At 35.1% G+C, this 22236-nt stretch overlaps 1 protein-coding gene across 2 annotated transcripts in view; it reads left to right on the top strand.

Annotated features, from left to right (window-relative positions):
• The window catches only part of DNAH14 (dynein axonemal heavy chain 14), a 510612-nt gene that overhangs the window by 331809 nt on the left and 156567 nt on the right, over nt 1-22236 (top strand). For both annotated transcript variants that reach the window (XM_063672417.1, XM_054474368.2), the window contains exons 44-49: nt 6202-6318; nt 11915-12073; nt 13068-13200; nt 18156-18220; nt 19143-19330; nt 20601-20729. In XM_063672417.1, coding sequence (XP_063528487.1) covers nt 6202-6318; nt 11915-12073; nt 13068-13200; nt 18156-18220; nt 19143-19330; nt 20601-20729 — 791 coding nt within the window. The remainder of the gene's footprint in view (nt 1-6201; nt 6319-11914; nt 12074-13067; nt 13201-18155; nt 18221-19142; nt 19331-20600; nt 20730-22236) is intronic.

The following is a 22236-nucleotide window of genomic DNA, read 5'->3' as shown; positions in this document are numbered from 1 at the left end:
ACCTGTAACTCATGTATAAAAGAAGTATTAAAGGATGTGCTTCAGCAAGAAGACTAATACACACAGTGGGATGGTGACCAATATAAGAATAATGATGAGCATAGAACTTGGTAATATAGATCAATAGACTGATAAAACTATTGATTATAAACTAACTTTTTATTAAAAAGACAAAATCAAAATTATACACAAAATAAGATGGAAGGGGGGGTGTTCAATAGGTGGTGGAAGTGTGCTAAGATCTTTGTTGTGTTTGAGAATAGTGTAGAAAGATCAGATAACTTTAGATTTGTTAGAAAAATGTATAAATCTAATAAGTTAATTTGAAGCACACAGAAAAGTTTAGAATGAGTAATTAATAATTACATGTAATGCAAATACAAACCAAACGAAAACAGAGTATATACCCAGGTCAGTATATGTACATATATTTCTTAGCTCTGTCTGCTGAGAGAGCCTAGAAGAGTGACAACTAATAACAATGAGCACCCTTAGCACTCAGATCTCAGGAAGGAAAAGGCAGTTCAACTTGAGGAAGGACCTGCAATGACATAACAAATAAGAACCTAAAGTCATTTATTAGAGTTACTATAACTAGGGAAAAGGGGAACGCCAGTTCTTTGAAGAATAGTTGGATACAGGATTTGAGCTAATAGTTACACCTGTAGAACCAAAAGAACATCATGGTCCCTCTATTAGAGTGGGGGCTTATAGAGGAAAGGTGATAAGGTCCTGGTACAACTCCATTGCAGTTTGTTCATGGACTCATCCAGTGCTCATTTCCCCAGCACTTGGGTGCATAATCAGAATGGATATACTTAGCACTGGCAAACACCTTCACCTTAATTTCCTGACCTGTGAAATAAGATTTATAATGGCATAAGAAGCCAAATGAAAGCCTCTCCCAGAGCCAATCCTCAGTCCACAGACCTCAAACCAATACTGCATCCTGGAAGAAATGGCAGATATCAATGACATCCTCAGGGCTTCAAAGATGCAGGTATGAGTTATCCATTATATTCCTACTTAATTCACTAACCTGATCTTTTGAAATAAAAAAGATGGATCAAGGTGGGTGATGGTGGACTATAATAATCTTGTTGGAAGTTCTGGCCAGGGCAATTAGGCAGGAGAAGGAAATCAAGGGTATTCAATTAGGAAAAGAGGAAATCAAATTGTCCCTGTTTGCAGATGACATGATAGTATATCTAGAAAACCCCATTGTCTCAGCCCAAAATCTCCTTAAGCTGATAAGCAACTTCAGCAAAGTCTCAGGATACAAAATCAACGTGCAAAAATCACAAGCATTCTTATACATCAATAACAGACAAACAGAGAGCCAAATCATGAGTGAACTCCCATTCACAATTGCTTCAAAGAGAATAAAATACCTAGGAATCCAACTTACAAGGGATGTGAAAGACCTCTTCAAGGAGAACTACAAACCACTGCTCAAGGAAATAAAAGAGGATACAAACAAATGGAAGAACATTCCATGCTCATGGGTAGGAAGAATCAATATCATGAAAATGGCCATCCTTCCCAAGGTAATTTACAGATTCAATGCCATCCCCATCAAGCTACCAATGACTTTCTTCTCAGAATTGGAAAAAACTACTTTAAAGTTCATATGGAACCAAAAAAGAGCCCGCATCGCCAAGTCAGTCCTAAGCCAAAAGAACAAAGCTGGAGGCATCACGCTACCTGACTTCAAACTATATTACAAGGCTACAGTAACCAAAACAGCATGGTACTGGTACCAAAACAGAGATATAGATCAATGGAACAGAACAGAGCCGTCAGAAATAATGCCACATATCTACAAGTATCTGATCTTTGACAAACCTGACAAAAACAAGAAATGGGGAAAGGATTCCCTATTTAATAAATGGTGCTGGGAAAACTGGCTAGCCATATGTAGAAAGCTGAAACTGGATCCCTTCCTTACACCTTATACAAAAATCAATTCAAGATGGATTAAAGACTTAAATGTTAGACCTAAAACCATAAAAACCCTAGAAGAAAACCTAGGCATTACCATTCAGGACATAGGCATGGGCAAGGACTTCATGTCTAAAACACCAAAAGCAATGGCAACAAAAGCCAAAATTGACAAATGGGATCTAATTAAACTCAAGAGCTTCTGCACAGCAAAAGAAACCACCATCAGAGTGAACAGGCAACCTACAAAATGGGAGAAAATTTTCGCAACCTACTCATCTGACAAAGGGCTAATATCCAGAATCTACAATGAACTCCAACAAATTTACAAGAAAAAAACAAACAACCCCATCAAAAAGTGGGCGAAGGACATGAACAGACACTTCTCAAAAGAAGACATTTATGCAGCCAAAAAACACATGAAAAAATGCTCACCATCACTGGCCATCAGAGAAATGCAAATCAAAACCACAATGAGATACCATCTCACACCAGTTAGAATGGCAATCATTAAAAAGTCAGGAAACAACAGGTGCTGGAGAGGATGTGGAGAAATAGGAACACTTTTACACTGTTGGTGGGACTGTAAACTAGTTCAACCCTTGTGGAAGTCAGTGTGGCGATTCCTCAGGGATCTAGAACTAGAAATTCCATTCGACCCAGCCATCCCATTACTGGGTATATACCCAAAGGACTATAAATCATGCTGCTATAAAGACACATGCACACGTATGTTTATTGCGGCATTATTCACAATAGCAAAGACTTGGAACCAACCCAAATGTCCAACAATGATAGACTGGATTAAGAAAATGTGGCACATATACACCATGGAATACTATGCAGCCATAAAAAATGATGAGTTCACGTCCTTTGTAGGGACATGGATGAAATTGGAAATCATCATTCTCAGTAAACTATCGCAAGAACAAAAAACCAAACACCGCATATTCTCACTCATAGGTGGGAATTGAACAATGAGAACACATGGACACAGGAAGGGGAACATTACACGCTGGGGACTGTTGTGGGGTGGGGGGAGGGGGGAGGGATAGCATTGGGAGATATACCTAATGCTAGATGACGAGTTGGTGGGTGCAGCGCACCAGCATGGCACATGTATACATATGTAACTTACCTGCACATTGTGCACATGTACCATAAAACCTAAAGTATAATAATAATAATAATAATAATAATAATAAAAGAAAAAAAAAAAGAAAAAAAAAAAATAATAATCTTAAACAAATAGTAATCCCAGTCACATTGGCTACTGTTTTTACCAGTAGGGACAATCTCTGGCATTTGGTATGTGTTCTTGACCTGGTGAATACATTTTCAATCCCTATCAAGAAGGAAAACAAGAAGTATCCTCATTTATTTGGGATGGACAGTAATAAATCATGGCCTTGCCCCAGGGAGTAAATGAGATGAGCCCTATGATTTCCCCAGCCCTCCACCTGGAGGAGCTTTCCAGGTGGTGGCCCAGGGAAGGGAACCTAAGAAGAGCATAATGGCCTTGCTGAACTGAGAAGACAGAGCTTGATAGAGGTATATTTTACATACCATCAAATTCACCCACTTCAAGTATATGTATCAGTGATTTTTTAGTAACTTTACTGAGTGGTGCAACCATCACCATACATCAGTTTTAGAATATTTTCGTCTTTCCATTATGATCTCCGTTCCCATTTACAGTTAATCCTTATTCCCATCCCCAACCATTGGCAATAAATTTGCTTCTTAGTAAATTAAGCCTCAATAAGCATTTTAAGAAATCAACTCCTACAATATATGGTCTGTTGGGTCTGGTTTATTTCATGTATCATAATGTTTTTGAGGCTCATCAATAATGTATCATTTATCAGTAGTTAATTTGCTGAATAGTATTCCATTCTATGAATATATCACATCTTGTCTATCCATTTACCCATTGGTAGACATTTAGATTGTTTAAAGTTTGAGACTATGATGGATAATGCTTTTATGCATCATATGCAAGTCTTTCTGTAGACATATGTTTTCATTTCTCTTGGGTAGATGCCTAAGGCAAGAATTGCTGGGTCATATTGTGGTAGTTTTAGGTTTAACTTTTGAGCAACTGCCAAACTGTTTTCCAAAATGTCTACACTATTCTACATTCCCACCAACAATATATTAGGGTTCTTGTTCTCCAAATCCTCCCTAACATTTGGAGGCAATTTGTCATTGTCTTTCTCATTTATTATAGCCATTCCAGTGGGTGTGAAATGTATCTCACTGTGGTTTTAATCTGCATTTCTCTAATAACTAATGATGTATAATAAAGGGACACTTAATTAAACCAGGGATTAGCATACTACAGCCTGTAAGACAATTCCAGCTTGTAGCCTACTTCTGTACAGACTGTAAGCTAAGGATGATTTTTATATTTGTAAGGGATTTGTAAAGGAAAACAAAGAAGAATATACAACAGAAATCGTATGTGGCGTGCTGTTTTAACCATATTCCCTTGGGTGAGGTATGGTGAGGCCAGACTCAGATGAAGAAAAGGGAACTGGAAATGGTTTTACAGTTTTGTTATACTCACAGATTCCTGAAGAGAAAGAACATGACACATTGGGCCATTCAGGATGGAAGCACTGGGGTCAGTCACAGGGCAGAGGGAGAAAGGGGAACTGTGGGCAAGTACCTTTATTGTGGTTTCTGCAGGAAGGAATGGGCAAAGCAGTGTAAATGGGCTTGGGATTGGCTAGTTTGAATAATTTCAGCAAGTTCTGGTGAACAGGGCTGTCCCTGGCTATCTGGTACCTGGCCTTGGTGTGATTAGGGTAGGTATATCATTGCCAGGGAGTGTGAGAGCTCCATAAGGGAGATGCCTGGAAGTGTGGCCTTAATCCCATCTGACTGGCATCCTTAGAAGAAAAGGAAATTTGAACACACAAAAAACAACAGAAAATAAATTTCTGTTGTGCAAGCCACCCAGTCTATGGTATTTTGTTATGGCAGCCCAAGCTAACTAATAGAATAGTCTTTTCAGCAAATGGTACTGGACCAACTGAACATTTATATGTTTAAAAAAAGGAATTTGACAGACTAAGATTATACACTAAAATGGATGCTAGGCCTAAATATAAATTGTAAAGCTATAAACTTTTTTTTTTTTTTTTTGAGATGGAGTCTTGCTGTTGTCACCCAGGCTATAGTGCAATAGCGTGATCTCAGCTCACTGCAGCCTCCGCCTCCCAGGTTCAAGTGATTTTCCTGCCTCAGCTTCCCAAATAGCTGGAATTACAGGCACCTGTCACCACGCTCGGCTAATTTTTGTATTTTTAGTAGAGACGGGGTTGCACCATGTTGGCCAGGCTGGTCTCAAACTCCTGACCTCAAGTGATCTGCCCACCTTGGCCTCCCAAAGTGCAGGGATTACAGGCATAAGCCACCACGCCTGGTCTAAATTATAAAATTCTTAAGAACGACAAGAAAAAATCCTTTGTGTCCTTCAGTTAGACAAAGAGTTCTTATGTACAACACTAAAAGCATAATCCATAAGAGAAAAAAATTTAATTAAAACATTTGCTCTGAAGAACATACCATTAAGAGAATAACAATAATAGTAAGACAAGCCACAGATTCAAAGAATATATATAAATTACATATCAAACAAAGATATATCCAGAATAGATAAAGAACTCTGAAAACACAACAATAAGAAAACACAATTTTTAGAATGGTAAAAAAATTTGCACACACACTTTTCCAAAGATTTGTTTACCATTCAAGTGATAAATAAGAATATATGAAATACTAATACTGTTATTACCTTATGGTGAATCCATGGCTAAATTAGTTTACTTTTATTCTATATTTTCAGAATTTTGTGCTAAGAAAATGTATTACTTTTATAATAGAAAGATAAGTGTGATTTACAAATAACAAAGTTCTCTGATATATTGGTTTGACCACAATCAATACGTTACTGGCATTTAACTGCATCCAAACACATGGTAATAATCAAAACTTTGGGGTAAGATTTCAAGGAATATCAGATCATACTTCACCTTGCTTTCTGGATATAAAGAGGACAAGAAGTTAATAAAACTTCATTTTTACACATTGAAGATTGAGGGGAAAACAGGCCTATACAGTTGGATATACCCTGGCTAAATACTTATTATTTCTTGTTCAACAATTAGATCTTTCAGAGAGAGTTTACATGGTTAGTGAAACATTCCATAACTGAACCCCTTTCTTAGTTGAATTTATTATTTTCGGTTGTAGGCATCAACCTACCAACTGGTGAATGTTCCATCTTTGGATATTTTGTGGATATAGAGCAATGTGAATTCATACCTTGGTCAGATTTAGTTCCTAATGATCAGACACTAATTCAAAGAGGTAAGAATAATTATAAGAATCATACTTGTAACGTTAGAATATTGGGAATAGTCTATTTATAAAAGTAATTATATCTACTCTATTTATAAAAGTAATTATATCTGCAACTTTGAGGACTAATATAAGTTTGTGTAGAGACCAGTTTAGATCTATGTTTACAAAACATATCTTTAAAAACATAACCTTTGAATATTACTTTCTGAGAAATTTAGAGTACATTTTATTGAATTAAATGCACATTGTAAAACTGTAGCACATTGAAAGTCTTCCTAAGAGCACTATTTATTTCAATTAGCTGTAATTATTGGGACAAGAAAATGGAAAGGACTACTTGTAAAATGTGAAAAACATATATGTTATATAAATTGTATAAAGGTATATATACAATTGTATAAAGGTATATATACAATTTACTTAATTGTAAATGAAAATGCTAATTAGAAAAGAATAATCATAGTTTCACAAATATCCATATATGCTAAATTATTTTTATTCCCAATCTTCTGCATCTACACATAGCAGAAAAAAGAAACTTGCTGCACTTTGAAAGCTTGGTAGAAATTTGAGGCAGAGGCAGGAATCTAATAATCAAGCTTCTTTAGAGTTCCTGCAAATATTAGAAATTTAATAAATACAAATCGAATTGCCTTGAAGTCAGATTTCTCTCATAAAAGAATTTCAGAGTTGGTTGTAAGAGCTTTTGACAGCAAACAACCAGAGCTATCAGAATGCTAAAGCATCCAGAGAGTTTTAACTCTGCATTTGTTTTCGTTGGAAATGCCAAGACTATTTTATTCAATATTTTGTTACAATAAATATTAGTGGGCAATCATATTTGTTTACAAGCTCTGAATTGTATTTCACACGTTAGTGCTGATATTGACTCAGAGCCTTAGCTTTTTACCACTATGTAGAAAAGTATAACTGAATATCATTTGCATGTGACTCCACATCTTAGTATACCACTCACATGGGAAACCAAAGCTGTTTTCTCCAAATCTAGAACATTACTTCCTCTGGCTGCCACTTACTCTAATTGCAGGCAAAGAGCTTAGAAATAACTAAAACATTCCCTGGCTTTCAAACCCAAACCTGTAACAAGAATTTAAATGTCACCATGTAATTTTTTTCATGGTAAATCACAATATGATAAATTGTTTGGACATCCTAGATGTGCTTCAAAAGTCTCCTTTTATGGTTGAGTAGGATATTTTTTCTTATACTTCTTTACTTAAAAAGAGTAATCCTAATCTGTTATTATCAGAAGATGTGTTTTGAAGGTCACCCAACATTCATTAATTTCTTTATTCATCCCACACGTATTAATCAAGCTATTTTCTAATGTGCTTACCCTGTTTCTTGTGTGGGATTATAGAGAAACATATAAGTGGTTCTTTCTTTAATAACAAGGTGGGAAAATATAAAGGAAAATGATGAAAAATTAAATATTAATGTTACTTCTTGCATCAATACCCTGTGTGGCATTCACTGCTGCTTGTCACTCCCGTCTCTATTCTTTCCTGTTTCTCTATCATTGGAAGATTCATCTAGGCACTTCATCATCCAGCTAAACCTCCCTTGTAGAGCAGGGTGGTTATGTGACCAGATTAGATCTAGAGAGCAGGATATGACTAGAGGTGAATCATGCAAATTCTAGATTGTTCAATTAAAAAGAAAGGAATGTACACATGTTCTTCTATTTTTTTCTCCCCCTTCTTGCTCCTGAGATGTGGTGATGAAACCTAAAGCAACCACCAAGAACCTAGATATGGAAAGTGCAGGCTAAGGATGGCAGGAAAAAAGATAATAGAATCCTGGATTCCTAACACTGTGGAGCTGACATATAGACCATGGGCTGTTACATGAGAGAGGAATCAAATTCCACCTTTAAAAGCCATGGTTATATTTGGATCTTTGTTAAAGCAGATGGAACTTGTATCATAATTAATACACATTTCAGTAGCTAGAAATGACACAATCACATAAAAAATCCTGAAATACCTGACATTGACTTAAAAGTCAGATGCTGGGCAATGAAGACACAATGTTGCAGATGAATACAGGTGATCCTTTATATGCCATGGCCAAAAAATTGGCAACATTGTTAGCTGTGGTATCTGGGAGACAGATCATGTGCTGTAACTCTAGGGAAAGTGGCTGGAAGATCAAAACGTTGGTGTGAACTGGCTACTTTTTGTCACTTTTACTGAAGTTCAATAAGAGAGGGATGAATTTAGATAAAAGCTAACTAGTTTTTAAGCAAAGATGAAAGATAATAGAGTTCAGGCAAGGGAGACTCTCTCTACCTGAAGCATACAATCTAAAACTGAGAGTCCAGTATATTGGGCTTTCATAGTTTCAAAAATGTTAACTGTTTCTATCCCCCAAACATCAAAAGGAAGACTGTGGACCTAAGTTTTTCTCCAGAGCCTCACATTAGATGCTGTCTACTAGGTAGCAGCCAGCTCAACAGCAAAGGTCATATTGAGGTATTGCCTACCCACCCAAACCTATTGTTTCAAATGGCCTCATGGTAGCGACTACTGAGTATAGAAAACAAAGAATAAAATAGTCAGAACTATGTTTAGACAAGATCTTTTGGTGTGGTTGTTTGCACAGGGAACTAACTGAAAAGGGAAAAAAATTGAGGCTCTCTCTTCTGGAATCTGTACTCTAAGGGTTTATAAGATATTGATATATAAATCCCAATATTGAGTACTGATGTGACAGACCATGACACAGAATTCTCTTTCTTGCTATCATGGCGGCGGGGGTGGGGGGGTGGGGGTACTTATTGGAAGGAAACATTTGCTTGCAGATTAAGAGTTGTGTGTTTTATTTTGATTTCTACTAATGTTTGAGGAGTTTAAATGTGAATTTTGTAGTAATGTTCAATCCACAACTAAGAGTGCTGAAAATTCTCCTTTATAGAAATTATTGAGGCTACAATATCCATTTAAAGAATTACATGTGATTTTGATTGAATCAATCAAGTCATTGTATCATTAGGTTGGCTATTCAAGGATTAAGGATGACAGAAATCAAAGCTTCCTTCCCTCCACTCTTTCTCACATACACATACACGTATAATTTAATCTGGGCTAATGAAGAGCTACACTCTCTATGTGAAGGTGAACTGGATTAAACCAGCCCTTACATATCCAGGTACCCATAATCTGAGGCCAGATACATTATCCTACATCATCTAAGGAATCTCCAGTCTTGAACTGGGATTAAGGGAATCCCTCAGTAGTCTCCCAGCATCCAGTTAGAAGCCAATGGACATACTTTCTATAGAGTGGAACTATTATCCTATACTTTATATTATTCCTACAAATAATATTTTCAAATTTAATACCCCTTTAAAGATAATTAGCAGAAACAAGATTGCAGCCACAAATTAATGAGACTTGGATGACTGGAATAAAGGTATATATTCTCAGACAGCCATGCTTACCATTTTTAAAGAAATAAAAAGAAAGATAGAAAATACCTGAAATGCATGAGAAACTATTAAAAGCTGACACAATTTGAAAAAGAACCAAGTAGACCTTCTGGAAATGAAAAATGCAACAGAAGTTAAAAGTTCGATAACAATAACAACAACAGAGTCTACTTAAGGGGAAATACTTGAAGCATTACCATTAAAATCCAATTTTTAACTCAATACTGTTTTGTATATACAAGCCAATGCAATTAAAAAGAGGAATTAGAGATAGAAATTTGGAAAATAAGTGGTTAAATTTTAATTATTTGCAGAAGTTATAAAATATCTGGAAAACCAAAGGATCAACTTAAAACTACTATAAGCAATAAGAGAATTTAGTTTTAGTCTAATTACAAAACAATATATAAAAATAATCTTCCACATATATACAAACAACAACCAGTTACAAGGTAAATAATAAAAGATAAGATATTATTTAAAGTGGCAAAAACAGAGAGAATTAGTCCGCACATGTTGGTCATCCAGAAGTTATCACAGTGGTGGCTGGAGTAAGGTAGAAAGCCGGAAGTAAACATTGCAAGATTGGCTTTGCTTCTGTGGGATGGATTTGGGGTCAACTGCAGCAGGATTGGGTAAGAAAATAAATAAAATAAAATGGCAAAAGCAAAATTTTTAAAAAGATGAAATACAGAAAACTAAGCTTAACAAGAAATATGCAAAAATCAATATGAAGAAGACTTGGAAACACTCCTGAGACATAGAAATAAAAAAGCATGCCATGTTCTTGGACAAAAGCTATCGTCCTAAATGGGTTAATTTTCCTAAATTAATCCGTGAGGTAAAGATAATTCCAATAAACATACCACATTATGGGTGTGGTGAGGACTAGAGAAGCTGATTCCAAATTCCATACAGAAATGTTAAACAAGTAAGAGAGTAAGAGTAGCCAGGAAATGATGAGGACAGATCAGCTCAGTCAAATATAATAATCAGAGTACTTACATAAAACACCAAGCAGATTACAAGAGCTAATTTCCTTAATATATAAAGGGCCTTTACAAATCAAAGTAAAAGACCAGGAGCCCATTTGCTATTTAAAAAAAAAAGTAGATAAAGACAGAATCTCTGGGACATAACTAAAGCATTTTAAGAGGAAAATTGATAGCACTAACTGTCCACATCAAAAAGTCAGAAAGAGTGTGAGTGAGGGATAATTTCTGAGATCAGCAGAGACCCCCCAGGCACTTGTAACAATTTTGGCTTATTTATGTATGTTTAAATTGTTTTGTAATGTGCAGACTTTTCCAGAAATTTTTACGTATTGAGGACCTAAAAGATTAGGTGAATACATCCAATCCACCGTAGACTGCGTCACTGCTTTGACCTCTCCAGGATTAGGGCATCCACCACTGGAGAACTGCTGTAATGTGGAAATGCATGAATTTCTGTCGAGCAGCTAAAAGTGCCTCTAGTGTCCTCTGTGGTGATGAAAGTGATGATGAAAGTGACTTGCAGAATGACTTTAATTTAGTGGAAATGATTGCTTCTCCAATACATGCAACAGTTAGGAACTCCTGGACATAATCAATGGAGTTTTCTCAGGAATAGGAAGACTTTTAAGAGTAATGAACTAATAACTTTTATGATTGACTATATTGTGACATGATTACATTTTCCTGAAACAAATCTTAACATATTTTATTTCTGCATAGCCATGTACTTTTCTTTTCTTTTTTTTCTTTCTTTTTTTTTTGAGACAGAGTCTCACTCTGTCACCCAGGCTGCAGTGCAGTGGCACAATCTTGGCTCACTGCAAGCTCCGCCTCCTGGATTCAGGCCATTCTTCTGCCTCAGCCCCCCGAGTAGCTGGGACTGCAGGCGCCCGCCACCTAATTTTTTGTATTTTCAGTAGAGATAGGATTTCACCATGTTAGCCAGGATGGTCTCGATCTCCTGAACTCGTGTCCGCCAGCCTTGGCCTCCCAAAGTGCTGGGATTACAGGCGTGAGCCACCGCGCCCAGCCAGCTATGTACTTTTCATATGTACAATTAATGAAAATAAAATAATCCTAATGACTTAAAAAAAAAAAGATTAGGTGAATAGTACTTTCTAGGTCATTTGAAACTTTTTTTTAAATTTTAACTTAGGAACTTCATTACTAACTAATCTTCAAAGATCTGGCGAAAACTTCTTGAAGATAACAGAATGTGGAGAATGCATTAATTATACTGCTACCAGAGACACAACATGCCTTTCTTTTCTCATGAGCCTTCTTTTAAAGAATTCCTGCCCTGTACTTCTCACAGGTATTACAAATATTTAATAGAAGGAGAATTTCGGAGTTAGAAATGATTTACAGATATTTGGTCTAACTATCTTACTTTGTAAGTGGGAAAAAAATATACGCTGAAAAGTTTTGGTTACTATATTAATTGATTTTCTTACCAGCAGTTTATGAACACCCATTTTTCCACATATTTGCTGAAATAGGACATTATAAATCTTTTTCATCTTTTCATTACCTGCAGGAGAAATTCCAGAAGTAGAGCTATTGTATTAATAATATATGTTTGGCCTCTGTAGCCTGGGGGCTGAGGTTCTTATTAGTAACATTGATTGGTTTACTTACATGTACACACTCAGTGAGATTCCCCAATCCAATATTAAGATTTTTCTATCTTTTACCATTATCAAAATAGTAATTCAATACAGCTCCTACTCTATTTTAATGCGTATTTCAACCCATCAATTACCTTTTCCAATTATCTGACTTGTGTTGCATAGCACCAGAGGCAATAGTATGATTTTCCCAGTTCCATATTCAGAGAATTAAGGCAATGTAACTCTCAGATAACACATACCTTACCTCTAATTTTGTCTAAGAAAATACTTATCTTTACTTTAATACTTAATGAATTGTAAAATCATTACAGAGTCCCTACTCTGATTCAACAAAAAGTTTATCATCAAATTTCTTCCTCAAATTGGGTTGGCAGAAATTTTTAAGGAATTATGTTTCATGTAGTTCTGTGCTAAAGGATTAGCGTGAACATTAGATAAAAATAATAGTTAACTCTTAATCTATTCTTTTGTAAGAGGTGTAAATCAAACAATTTGAGAGGGTTTTATATTAACTTCCTCATTTAACCACTCTTAACCACATTTTTTTAAAAGGGAAGAACAAAAACACACTTTTTATGCAATTTTCAATTGAGGGAGAATGTTATTGGTTCATTTTAATGTTTTAACATGTATCATTTTCTTGCATATACATCTAACCTTATGTATTTTTTTCCTTAGGAGAATCTGGTGTTGGGAAAACTGCTGCCATTAATCAAATGCTTGAAAAGATAGAGGGTCCAGGAGCATTTGACATAAAACATGGTTCAATTTTAGGAGACACCCTATTATATAGTGAAACAAAAAAATCAAGGTTGTATATACTAACTTCTAAATTAGATTTGTCTGATTTTAAAAAGTGTGCTTTAATATATAAATGTGCCTATTTTTAAAAAAAGCAAATCTGTTATATAAAAATGCAGAATCGTTCAAAAGAGGAGATAAGAAGAAAATCCATTTTTCCTGATTTCTCTTTTATTTTTTCCATTTAAACTTTTATTTTTAATTGACAAACGGTGATTGTATGTATTTATGGGGTACAATGTGATGCTTTGATGTATATACATATTGAGGAATGATTATATTATGTAATTCACATACCATTACCTCACATACTTATGATTTTTTAGTGAGAACAATTAAAATCTATTTTTTAGGAATTTTGAAATATACAACACATTATTAACTATGGTCACCATGCTGTGCAATGGATGCGGAATTCTTATTCTGCTTGTCTAACTGAAACTTTGTACCCTTTGACCAACATCTCCCCATTCCTTCCCACCTCACCTGTTGCCCCTGGCAACCGCTAGTCTACTCTCTGCTTCTATGAGTTAGACTTGTTTAGATAAGTGAGATTATATAGTATTTGTCTTTCTGTGCCTGGCTTATTTCACTAGCATAATGTCCTCCAGGTTCATCCATGTTGTTACAAATGACAGAATTTCCTTCTTTTTAGAGACTGATAGTATTTCATTATACATATAACGGAATATGTATATATATGCACCACATTTTAAAAATCCATTTAAATGACAGGATTGCCTTCCTTTAAAAGACTGAATAGTATTCCATTATATATATATATATATATATATATATATATATATATATATATATACACACACACACACACCACATTTTAAAAATCCATTCAGGCCGGGTGCAGTGTTTCACACCTGTAATCCCAGCACTTTAGGAGGCAGAGGCAGGTGGATCACCTGAGGTCAGGAGTTTGAGACCAGCCTGGCCAACATGGTGAAACCCCGTCTCCACTAAAAATACAAATGATTAGCTGGGCATGGTGGCAGGTGCCTGTAATCCCAGCTACTCGGAAGAGTGAGGCAGGAGAGTCGCTTGAACTCAGGAGGTGGAGGTTGCAGTGAGCCAAGATTGCGCCATTGCACTCCAGCCTGGGCAACAGAGCAAGACTCCATCTCGAAAAAAAAAAAAAATCCATTCAGCCATTGAACACTTAGGGTGAGCCCATATCTTGTCTGTTGTGAATAATGCTGCAATGAACACAGGAGTGCGGAATAGCCAAAGCAATTGATTGTAAATGTGTGGGTTTATTTCTGGGCCCTCTCTCCTGTTTCATTGGTCTATATGTTGGTTATTATGCCAATGCCATGTTGTTTTGATTACTATAGCTTTGTAGTACATTTTGAAATCAGGTAGGCTGATGCCACAAGCTTTTTTTTCCCCCTCAAGATTGCTTTGGCTATTCGGTATCTTTTGTGGTTCCATTGGAAAAATGAAAAATGATGTTGGTAGAGATTGCATTGAATCTGTAGCTCACTTTGGGTAGTATGGATATTTTAACAATATTAATTCTTTCAATCCATGAACACAGGATATCTTTCCACTTATTTGTGTTTTCTTAAATTTGTTTCATCAATGTTTTATAGTTTTCAATATACAGAATTTTCACCTTCTGGTTATATTTACTCCTAAGTACTCTTTTAATGGTCTTTTTTAACAGTATTGTAAATGGAATTGTTTTCTTTCTTTTTCAGGTAGTTCATTGTTGGCTTGTAGAAATGTGACTAATTTTTGTATGTTGAGTTTGTAGCTTGCAACTTTATTGCATTTATTGATCAGTTCTAACAGTTTTTTGGTGGCATCTTTAGGGTCTCTATTATTAAGATCATGTCATCAGCAAGCAGATAATTTCACTTCTTCTTTTCCTATTTGGATGCCTTTTATTTCTTTCCTTGCCTAATTGCTCTGGCTGGGACTTCCAGTTCTATGTTGAAAAGAAGTAGTGAGAGTGGGTATCCTTGTCTGGTTCCTGATCATAGAGGAATAGCTTTCAGCTTTTGCCCACTGAGTGTGATGTTAGCTGTGATGTATCAGACTTGGCCCTTTATTGTGTTGAAGTACATTCCTTCTGTACCTAAGTTGTTGAGAATTTTTTATGAAAAGGTATTCAATTTTGTCAAATGCTTCATCTGTATTTATTAAGATGACCTTATAGTTTTTGTTTTTCATTCTGTTAATATGGGATATCACATTTATTGATTTGTGCATGTTGAATCATACATGAAATTATCTTAGGGATAAATTCCCACTTGATCATGGTGAATAATCCTTTTAATATACTATTGAATTTGGTTTTATTAGTCTTTTGAGGATTTTTGCATCTATGTTCATCAGGGATATTGGTCTGTAATTGTCTGTTCTTGTAATGTTCTTTTCTGGCTTTGGTGTTAGGATAATGCTGGCCTTGTGAAATGAGTTTGGCAGTATTCCCTCCACTTCAATGTTTTGGAAGAGTTGGAGAAAGAGTGATATTAGTTCCCCTTTAAATGATTGGTAGAATTCAGCATAAACCAATTCTGGGCTTTTCTTTAATGGGACACTTTATTACTGATTCAATTTCTTTACTATGATTGGCCATTCCTATTTTCTATTTAGAAGAAAATATTTACTTTTCAAAAGTATTAACAACTAGATTCATTTCTTTAAATGAGAAATTCTACCCATGGCCATACCACCCTGAAAGTGCCCAATCTTGTCTAAATGAGAAATTCTTACATTTATTTTTTAAATAACCAAATTTTAAGTTGATTTTTTTTATATAAAGGGCAGCTATAAACTATTTTCCTTCTGGAAAAATGCATCTAAAACATACAAATAAAGCTTTGCATAATATTGGTTTTTGTTGCCTTAGAAATATATGTCCTTATCAAATGTAAAAATACTCTATTCTTCTTTTGAGAAGTGGCTGTTCATGTCATTTGCCCACCTTTTAATGGGTTTTTTTTTTCTTGCTAATTTGTTTGAGTTCCTTGTAGATTCTGGATATTAGTCCTTTGTCAGATGCATAGTTCGCAAATATTTTCTCCCATTCTGTAGGTTGTCTGTGTACTCTGTTTATTATTTCTTTTGCTGTGCAGAAGCTTCTTAGTTTAATTAGGTTCCATTTATTTATTTTAGTTTTTCTCGCATTTGCCTTTGGTGTCTTAGTCATAAATTCTTTGCCTAGGCCAATGTCCAGAAGAGTTTTTCCTAGGTTTTTTCCTAGAATTCTTATGGTTTCAGGTCTTACATTTAAGTCTTTAATCCATCTTGAGATCATTTTTGCACACAGTAAGAGATAGGAATCCAGTTACATTCTTCTATATGTGGCTATCCAATTTTCCCAGCACCATTTTTGAATAGCGTGTATTTCCCCAGTGTATGTTTTTGTCTGATTTGTCAAAGATCAGTTGGTTGTAAGTATTTGGCTTTATTTCTGGGTTCTCTGTTTTGTTCTACTGATCTATGTGTCTACTTTTATACCAGTACCATCCTGTTTTGATTACTCTAGCCTTGTAGTATAATCTGAAGTTGGGTAATGTGATGCCTCTAAGTTTGTTCTTTTTGCTTAGGATTGCTTTGGCTATTCAGTCTGTCTTTGATTCCATATAAATTTTAGTATTTTTTTAATCCTGTGAAAAATGACATTGATATTTTTTATAAGAATTGCATTAAATCTGTAGATTGCTTGGGCAGTATGGTCATCAAATGTTAAAATGCTCTTGACAAATAACTTTGTCTCTGTCATTCTATCTGTTTCTTCCTGAAGAAAAGAAAAGAACAAACAATAAATCTACCTCATGCAAATACAACTAAAAATGTTTTAAGTTCCCAAGTCTGTTAAAATATTAGAGAAGCCTAGTATTGTTTGAATTACATAAGAAGATGGAATTGTGGAAATGCACATATCAGACTTTTCCTCTAATCATTAGACACATATATCCTACTATGTGAGATATATATATATGTATATACGTATATATATATACACATATATATATACACACACATATATATATATGTATATACATATATATATATAATACTTGGATATCTTATAAACATTTCAACCTTAACATAACCAAAACATAACTCTTGATTTCTCTTCCAAACCTATCCTTCCTCTAGTGCTTCTTATCTCAATAAATGGGACCCAGTTATGCAAGCCTGAGACCTAGGAATCATCTTGGAATTTCCCCCTTTCCTCTCACCAATCTATCTCTTATAGCCAGTCGGATTCCTCCCAACCCCTAGGTCCCCATTTTTGCCCTGCACTACATCTAATATTCTACTAGTCACGTCTGTTCTATCTTCACATATATCGTGATTTCCTCTACTTCTTTTCCAATGCCTCTTTTAGTCCAAGCCACCATCATCTATGTCTTACACTAATGATTTTGGAATAGAATCCTACTACACTTAAATAAGGCCTTAAACATCTGAGAAATAATTTTGAAATATTTAATACAATAAAAATCATTCTTTAAGTATCATAAATAATGGAGACTGGAAAAAAGTAAGTTTTACTGTATACTCAATATTTAAGCTGAAGTGAGTTTTAACAATAGAGAAAGACAACTATTTTCTATCAAACATAAGAAAAACAAACACCTAGAAACAAGACCAAAATAAGATGAATGGGTCTTTGCTGAGTGATCCATAAGGCAAATCACATTTTATAAAGGGGTAATTGAGGTAATGTCTTACTATCCAGAGAAAATATCCAACCGTCTGGCATCCTAGGAATTTGCCCAGTTTGTTTTATAAAGTTAGCTTATGTTTTGTTCAGTTTGGTGTAAGTTCTAATGGTGACACTAATTTCATCTGAAAAGGTGGAAACAGAAAAAAAAAATTTCTTGTAAGAGTTAGAAGTAAAATTCACAATATGCTGTTACTTTTTTGTTGTTGTTTAATATACAGATTATGGTAAACAAACTAATTTTGAATCCTTAAAATATTTCATTCCAGTAGCCTAAAGCAAAATATCACCATCTTGATTCCTGAAACTCATAAGACAGCAACTGGAAGTTCAGGTATGTATTGTAGTACAGTTTCAAAGCTATGCTATGTTTCAAAACTTCACAACCATGTGTATATTATTTCTTACATTCATGGATCTCAGAATAATAATTTCAATTGGTAATTTAAAATAAAAAGACTCAAAAACTATCCCACACCCTCTCAAACTGTTCTGTCCTACTCAAAAGTTAGAATGGTTCTGGTAGAGGAGTATTACATCTGCTGATATACTAGGTATATTACCTGATACTTGGTGGATATATCAGTGGAAGAGTAGACTAAGTCTAGAGGTAACTAAAGGCAATATCTGTCTATTCTACTGTTTGATGCTTTTAGACATACTGCAATAGAAAAAGTATGATTCTGTAGGACTTCTCAAATCAGACCATGCAATAGAAACATATGTGGAGTTTCAGGAGGCTCATCCTTGAAAATTCTGACTCACTAGTTTTGGGAACAGCAACTCCATTTCTCAAGAGGAAAAGATGGGATGGCCTAGAGATAGCTGTAGAAAGGGGAAGGATGCCAGACCACCAAATCTTGCCAGAAGAGGTTTTGGTTTTGTTTTCACTTTTAAGTTGCTGTAGCTATAGCGTCTGGATGATTCTCACTCAGGGAATATACCCTAATTTTAATGCCATTAGTGCAGACAGCTGCATGCTGCTTTTAGATCTTAAGAAGTTATATGTGTCTATCATGCATAAATGTATGGAGGACTCTTTGAGCTTTTGTACTGTTGCACTTGGTTGCAAAAAGACGCTGTTTACCACAAAACAGCAAAGAAATATTCCAAGGTTCTATTGGAGTAATTTCTTGAAAATGACAACAAAATAGTAAAATTATGTAATTTTCAAATTTCATGACACATTAAAATAAAGCAAAAATGTTCTTAAAGTGTCCTAAATTTGTTTTTTCTTTCCATATTTGGCATCACAGATAATCCCACTAAAAAGCCAGAAGTTAGAACTGATAAAAAGTTACTTAAAAATAATGATCATAAAGGAGTTGTAGTCTCTACGATAAATTTTAGCACCAATATAACAGCTGCCAAAACCAAGGAGATGATTCTTAAGAAGTTAATAAGAAGAACTAAAGATACTCTTGGAGCACCAAAAAACAACAGGGTAAAACACCTCTCATACCTGTTCAATAATCTGCTTAGGCTATTCAAGTGATAGTTTATTTTAATTAATACTAATCAGAAGAAAAATATTTGTGTAACACACACTTTTGAACATCCTAGAAGATGCAGTGTATAACAGAAACTTTGGTTTTCAGATCAATATTATTTTATTTCCAATATGTTGAATTATACTGATTCAGAATTATTAAGGCCAAAAGAAGGTACTGAAATCTTGCTAAGATAAGTAGACTGGAGGATGGGTTAGATGCCAACTGCTTTGTTACTACATATTCTACCACACTTTCTTCCTGTGACCACGGCTTGGGACTCTAAGAGTTTCAATTCAATTTCAGGAGCTTTTAAGGGTTTGCTTCACATTTCCTTGATTTTAAATGAAGACACAGATAAACTTGGTCTTTGCCTACATGGGTAAACTTTAGGGATTTTGAAAAGGTGAATAACTGAGCAACCTAATCATACCAATAGAAAATGCAAGCAAGAGAAATTTCAGATAGTTTGTGATACAAAAGGGGAGAAACTGAGTGTCTTACTAAATATATATATACATATATTGACAGTTACAGATTAGGTAATTATGTAATTCCAAACATATGTCTATTTGTGGGCTTTTTACATTGCTTTTGCAAAAATAAACACGGTCTAAAGGAGCTAGTGCACACAGAGATTACAATCAGTACACTTCAATGCACAATATTTTCAAAGGTGGACATTAACACAGGTTTAAAATTTGGAAATGGGTCTGAATTTTCTGCTTGTTGTTCATGACAACAGCATTTGCAGCAGAATTTTTTAAGTCTAGTTCCAGATGATAGCCTTATTCCTAAACCAGGGTGCATATGGAATAAACAGCTAAATACTACAATAGTGCCTTGCCAATAGTAGGCACTCAGTAAGTAAATCTTGAATGAAAAATAGCCATGTTCCTGTGTAATAGCCATAATTATATTGCTTTATCCAGCATCAAATACATTTCTAACTATTGTCAGACATAATTATTATAGATCTATAGAAGGTGAATAGAGTGTCTGCTATTTTGAAAACTTACTGTTTTTAAAAATCATATCTTCCAAATAGAATTCATTCTGCTATTTTTAAATAGGAAATCAGACATGTTATTACATATGATTTTGTGCTTACTCCATAGCATAATATTCCTAATTTGTGCTTACCCCTAACCATAATATTCCTAATTCATAATTTAAAGAAAGGTGTACTAATGTATATGTTTAAAACCTTTTGTCTTCCTTAAGATTCTAATATTTATTGATGATATGAATATGCCAGTATCAGATACGTATGGAGCACAGCCACCCCTGGAATTGATAAGACAATTGTTAGATTTGGGAGGAGTTTATGATACTAAAAAAAACACATGGAAGGTACAGTATATACTAAGATTTTGTTCACATTAAGTATTATTTCTTACATGAAATTAAATGTTTATAACAATGTTGAGTGAATTCCTTGAGAAAGTTAGAAATTCTGGCCATATAGACGTGTTAAGCAAAGTTGAGACCCTAAACTAACTATATTAATCATATATTTGCAATGTAGGTCCATGGGTTTATAGAAATCCTACTTTTAATAGGTTTAAATCTTAGTAAAAATTGCATGTATATCCTCAAGATTTGGTTTCCGAGTCAAATAATGCTCATTATTGTTAACTGCATCAGTAGTTAATCAAATTTTTCAATGCATCAAATTTTAGTTAGTTATGAGAAAAGCCAGTGAAAATGTGGCCCACCAGATACATCCTTAATGTCTATATAAGATTACTCTACATCTTTATCTTAAGATCACAGTTACAGCATTTTAAGGAATATCACAGTCAAAAAAAAATTCCCAAGGTGGTATTTCTGTGCAATTATTTTTGTTACATTGAACCTAAATCAGAATGGCTTACTTTTTTTTTTTTTTTTTTTGAGATGGAATCTCACTCTGTCACCAGGCTGGAGTGCAGTGGCGCGATCTCGGCTCACTGCAAACTCCGCCTCCCAGGTTCACACCATTCTCCTGCCTCAGCCTCCCGAGTAGCTGGGACTACAGGCGCCCACCACCACGCCCAGCTAATTTTTTGTATTTTTAGTAGAAACGAGGTTTCACCATGTTAGCCAGGATGGTCTTGATCTGACCTCGTGATCCGCCCTCCTCGGCCCCCCAAAGTGCTGGGATTACAGGCCTGAGCCACCACGCCCGGCCAGAATGGCTTACTTTTTAAACAAATATAGAAATTCAAATGCACTTTTCTCTCTGTTCGGGTCCTTCTCTGGAAATCATAAGCCCTATATTTCAGAACTGACTGCCACTTAAACTTTCTAGGCCTCAAATTCCTCATCTATAAAATTAAGTGGTTGCATTACAAATGGTTTCATGTCTCAGACAAACTTGGGCCCAGGATCCTGAATAAGGCAAACTAGCATGTGAGCGCTATCAGGTCAGACGTCAGTCAGACTGAAACAACCCTCAAGCCAAGGCAGAGGGGAAGAATCCAGGTGCAGCCCACCAGGGATAATCCAGGAGACTAGAAAAAAGAGAAGGCAGGAAATAGGATCTGGAATGCCCAGCCTGGACAAGTTCCCTGAACTGACCAGAAAATAGTCACAGCAGGCCTTTTATGGGATTGCTGTGGCCTTGAGCCTGGGTATAAGCAGGAACAAAGCCTGGCCATTCTAGAGACACACTCAATTGGCTCTTCTGATTTCTCACTTATAACCAGAAGCCTCTTTGCTAACCTCAATAACATATTGATTATTTTTAAATGATTGCTCTTTTTGTTATTTGTTTTATTTTGTTTTTAAGTCAATAAATGTAATCCATCATATAAAGAGAGCCAAAGACAAAAACCACATGATTATCTCAATAGATACAGAAAAGGCCTTTGACAAA

This window comes from Pongo pygmaeus, chromosome 1 (genome assembly GCF_028885625.2).
Source record: "Pongo pygmaeus isolate AG05252 chromosome 1, NHGRI_mPonPyg2-v2.0_pri, whole genome shotgun sequence".
NCBI lineage: Eukaryota > Metazoa > Chordata > Mammalia > Primates > Hominidae > Pongo > Pongo pygmaeus.
This window is presented reverse-complemented; position numbering and strand designations above follow the sequence as displayed.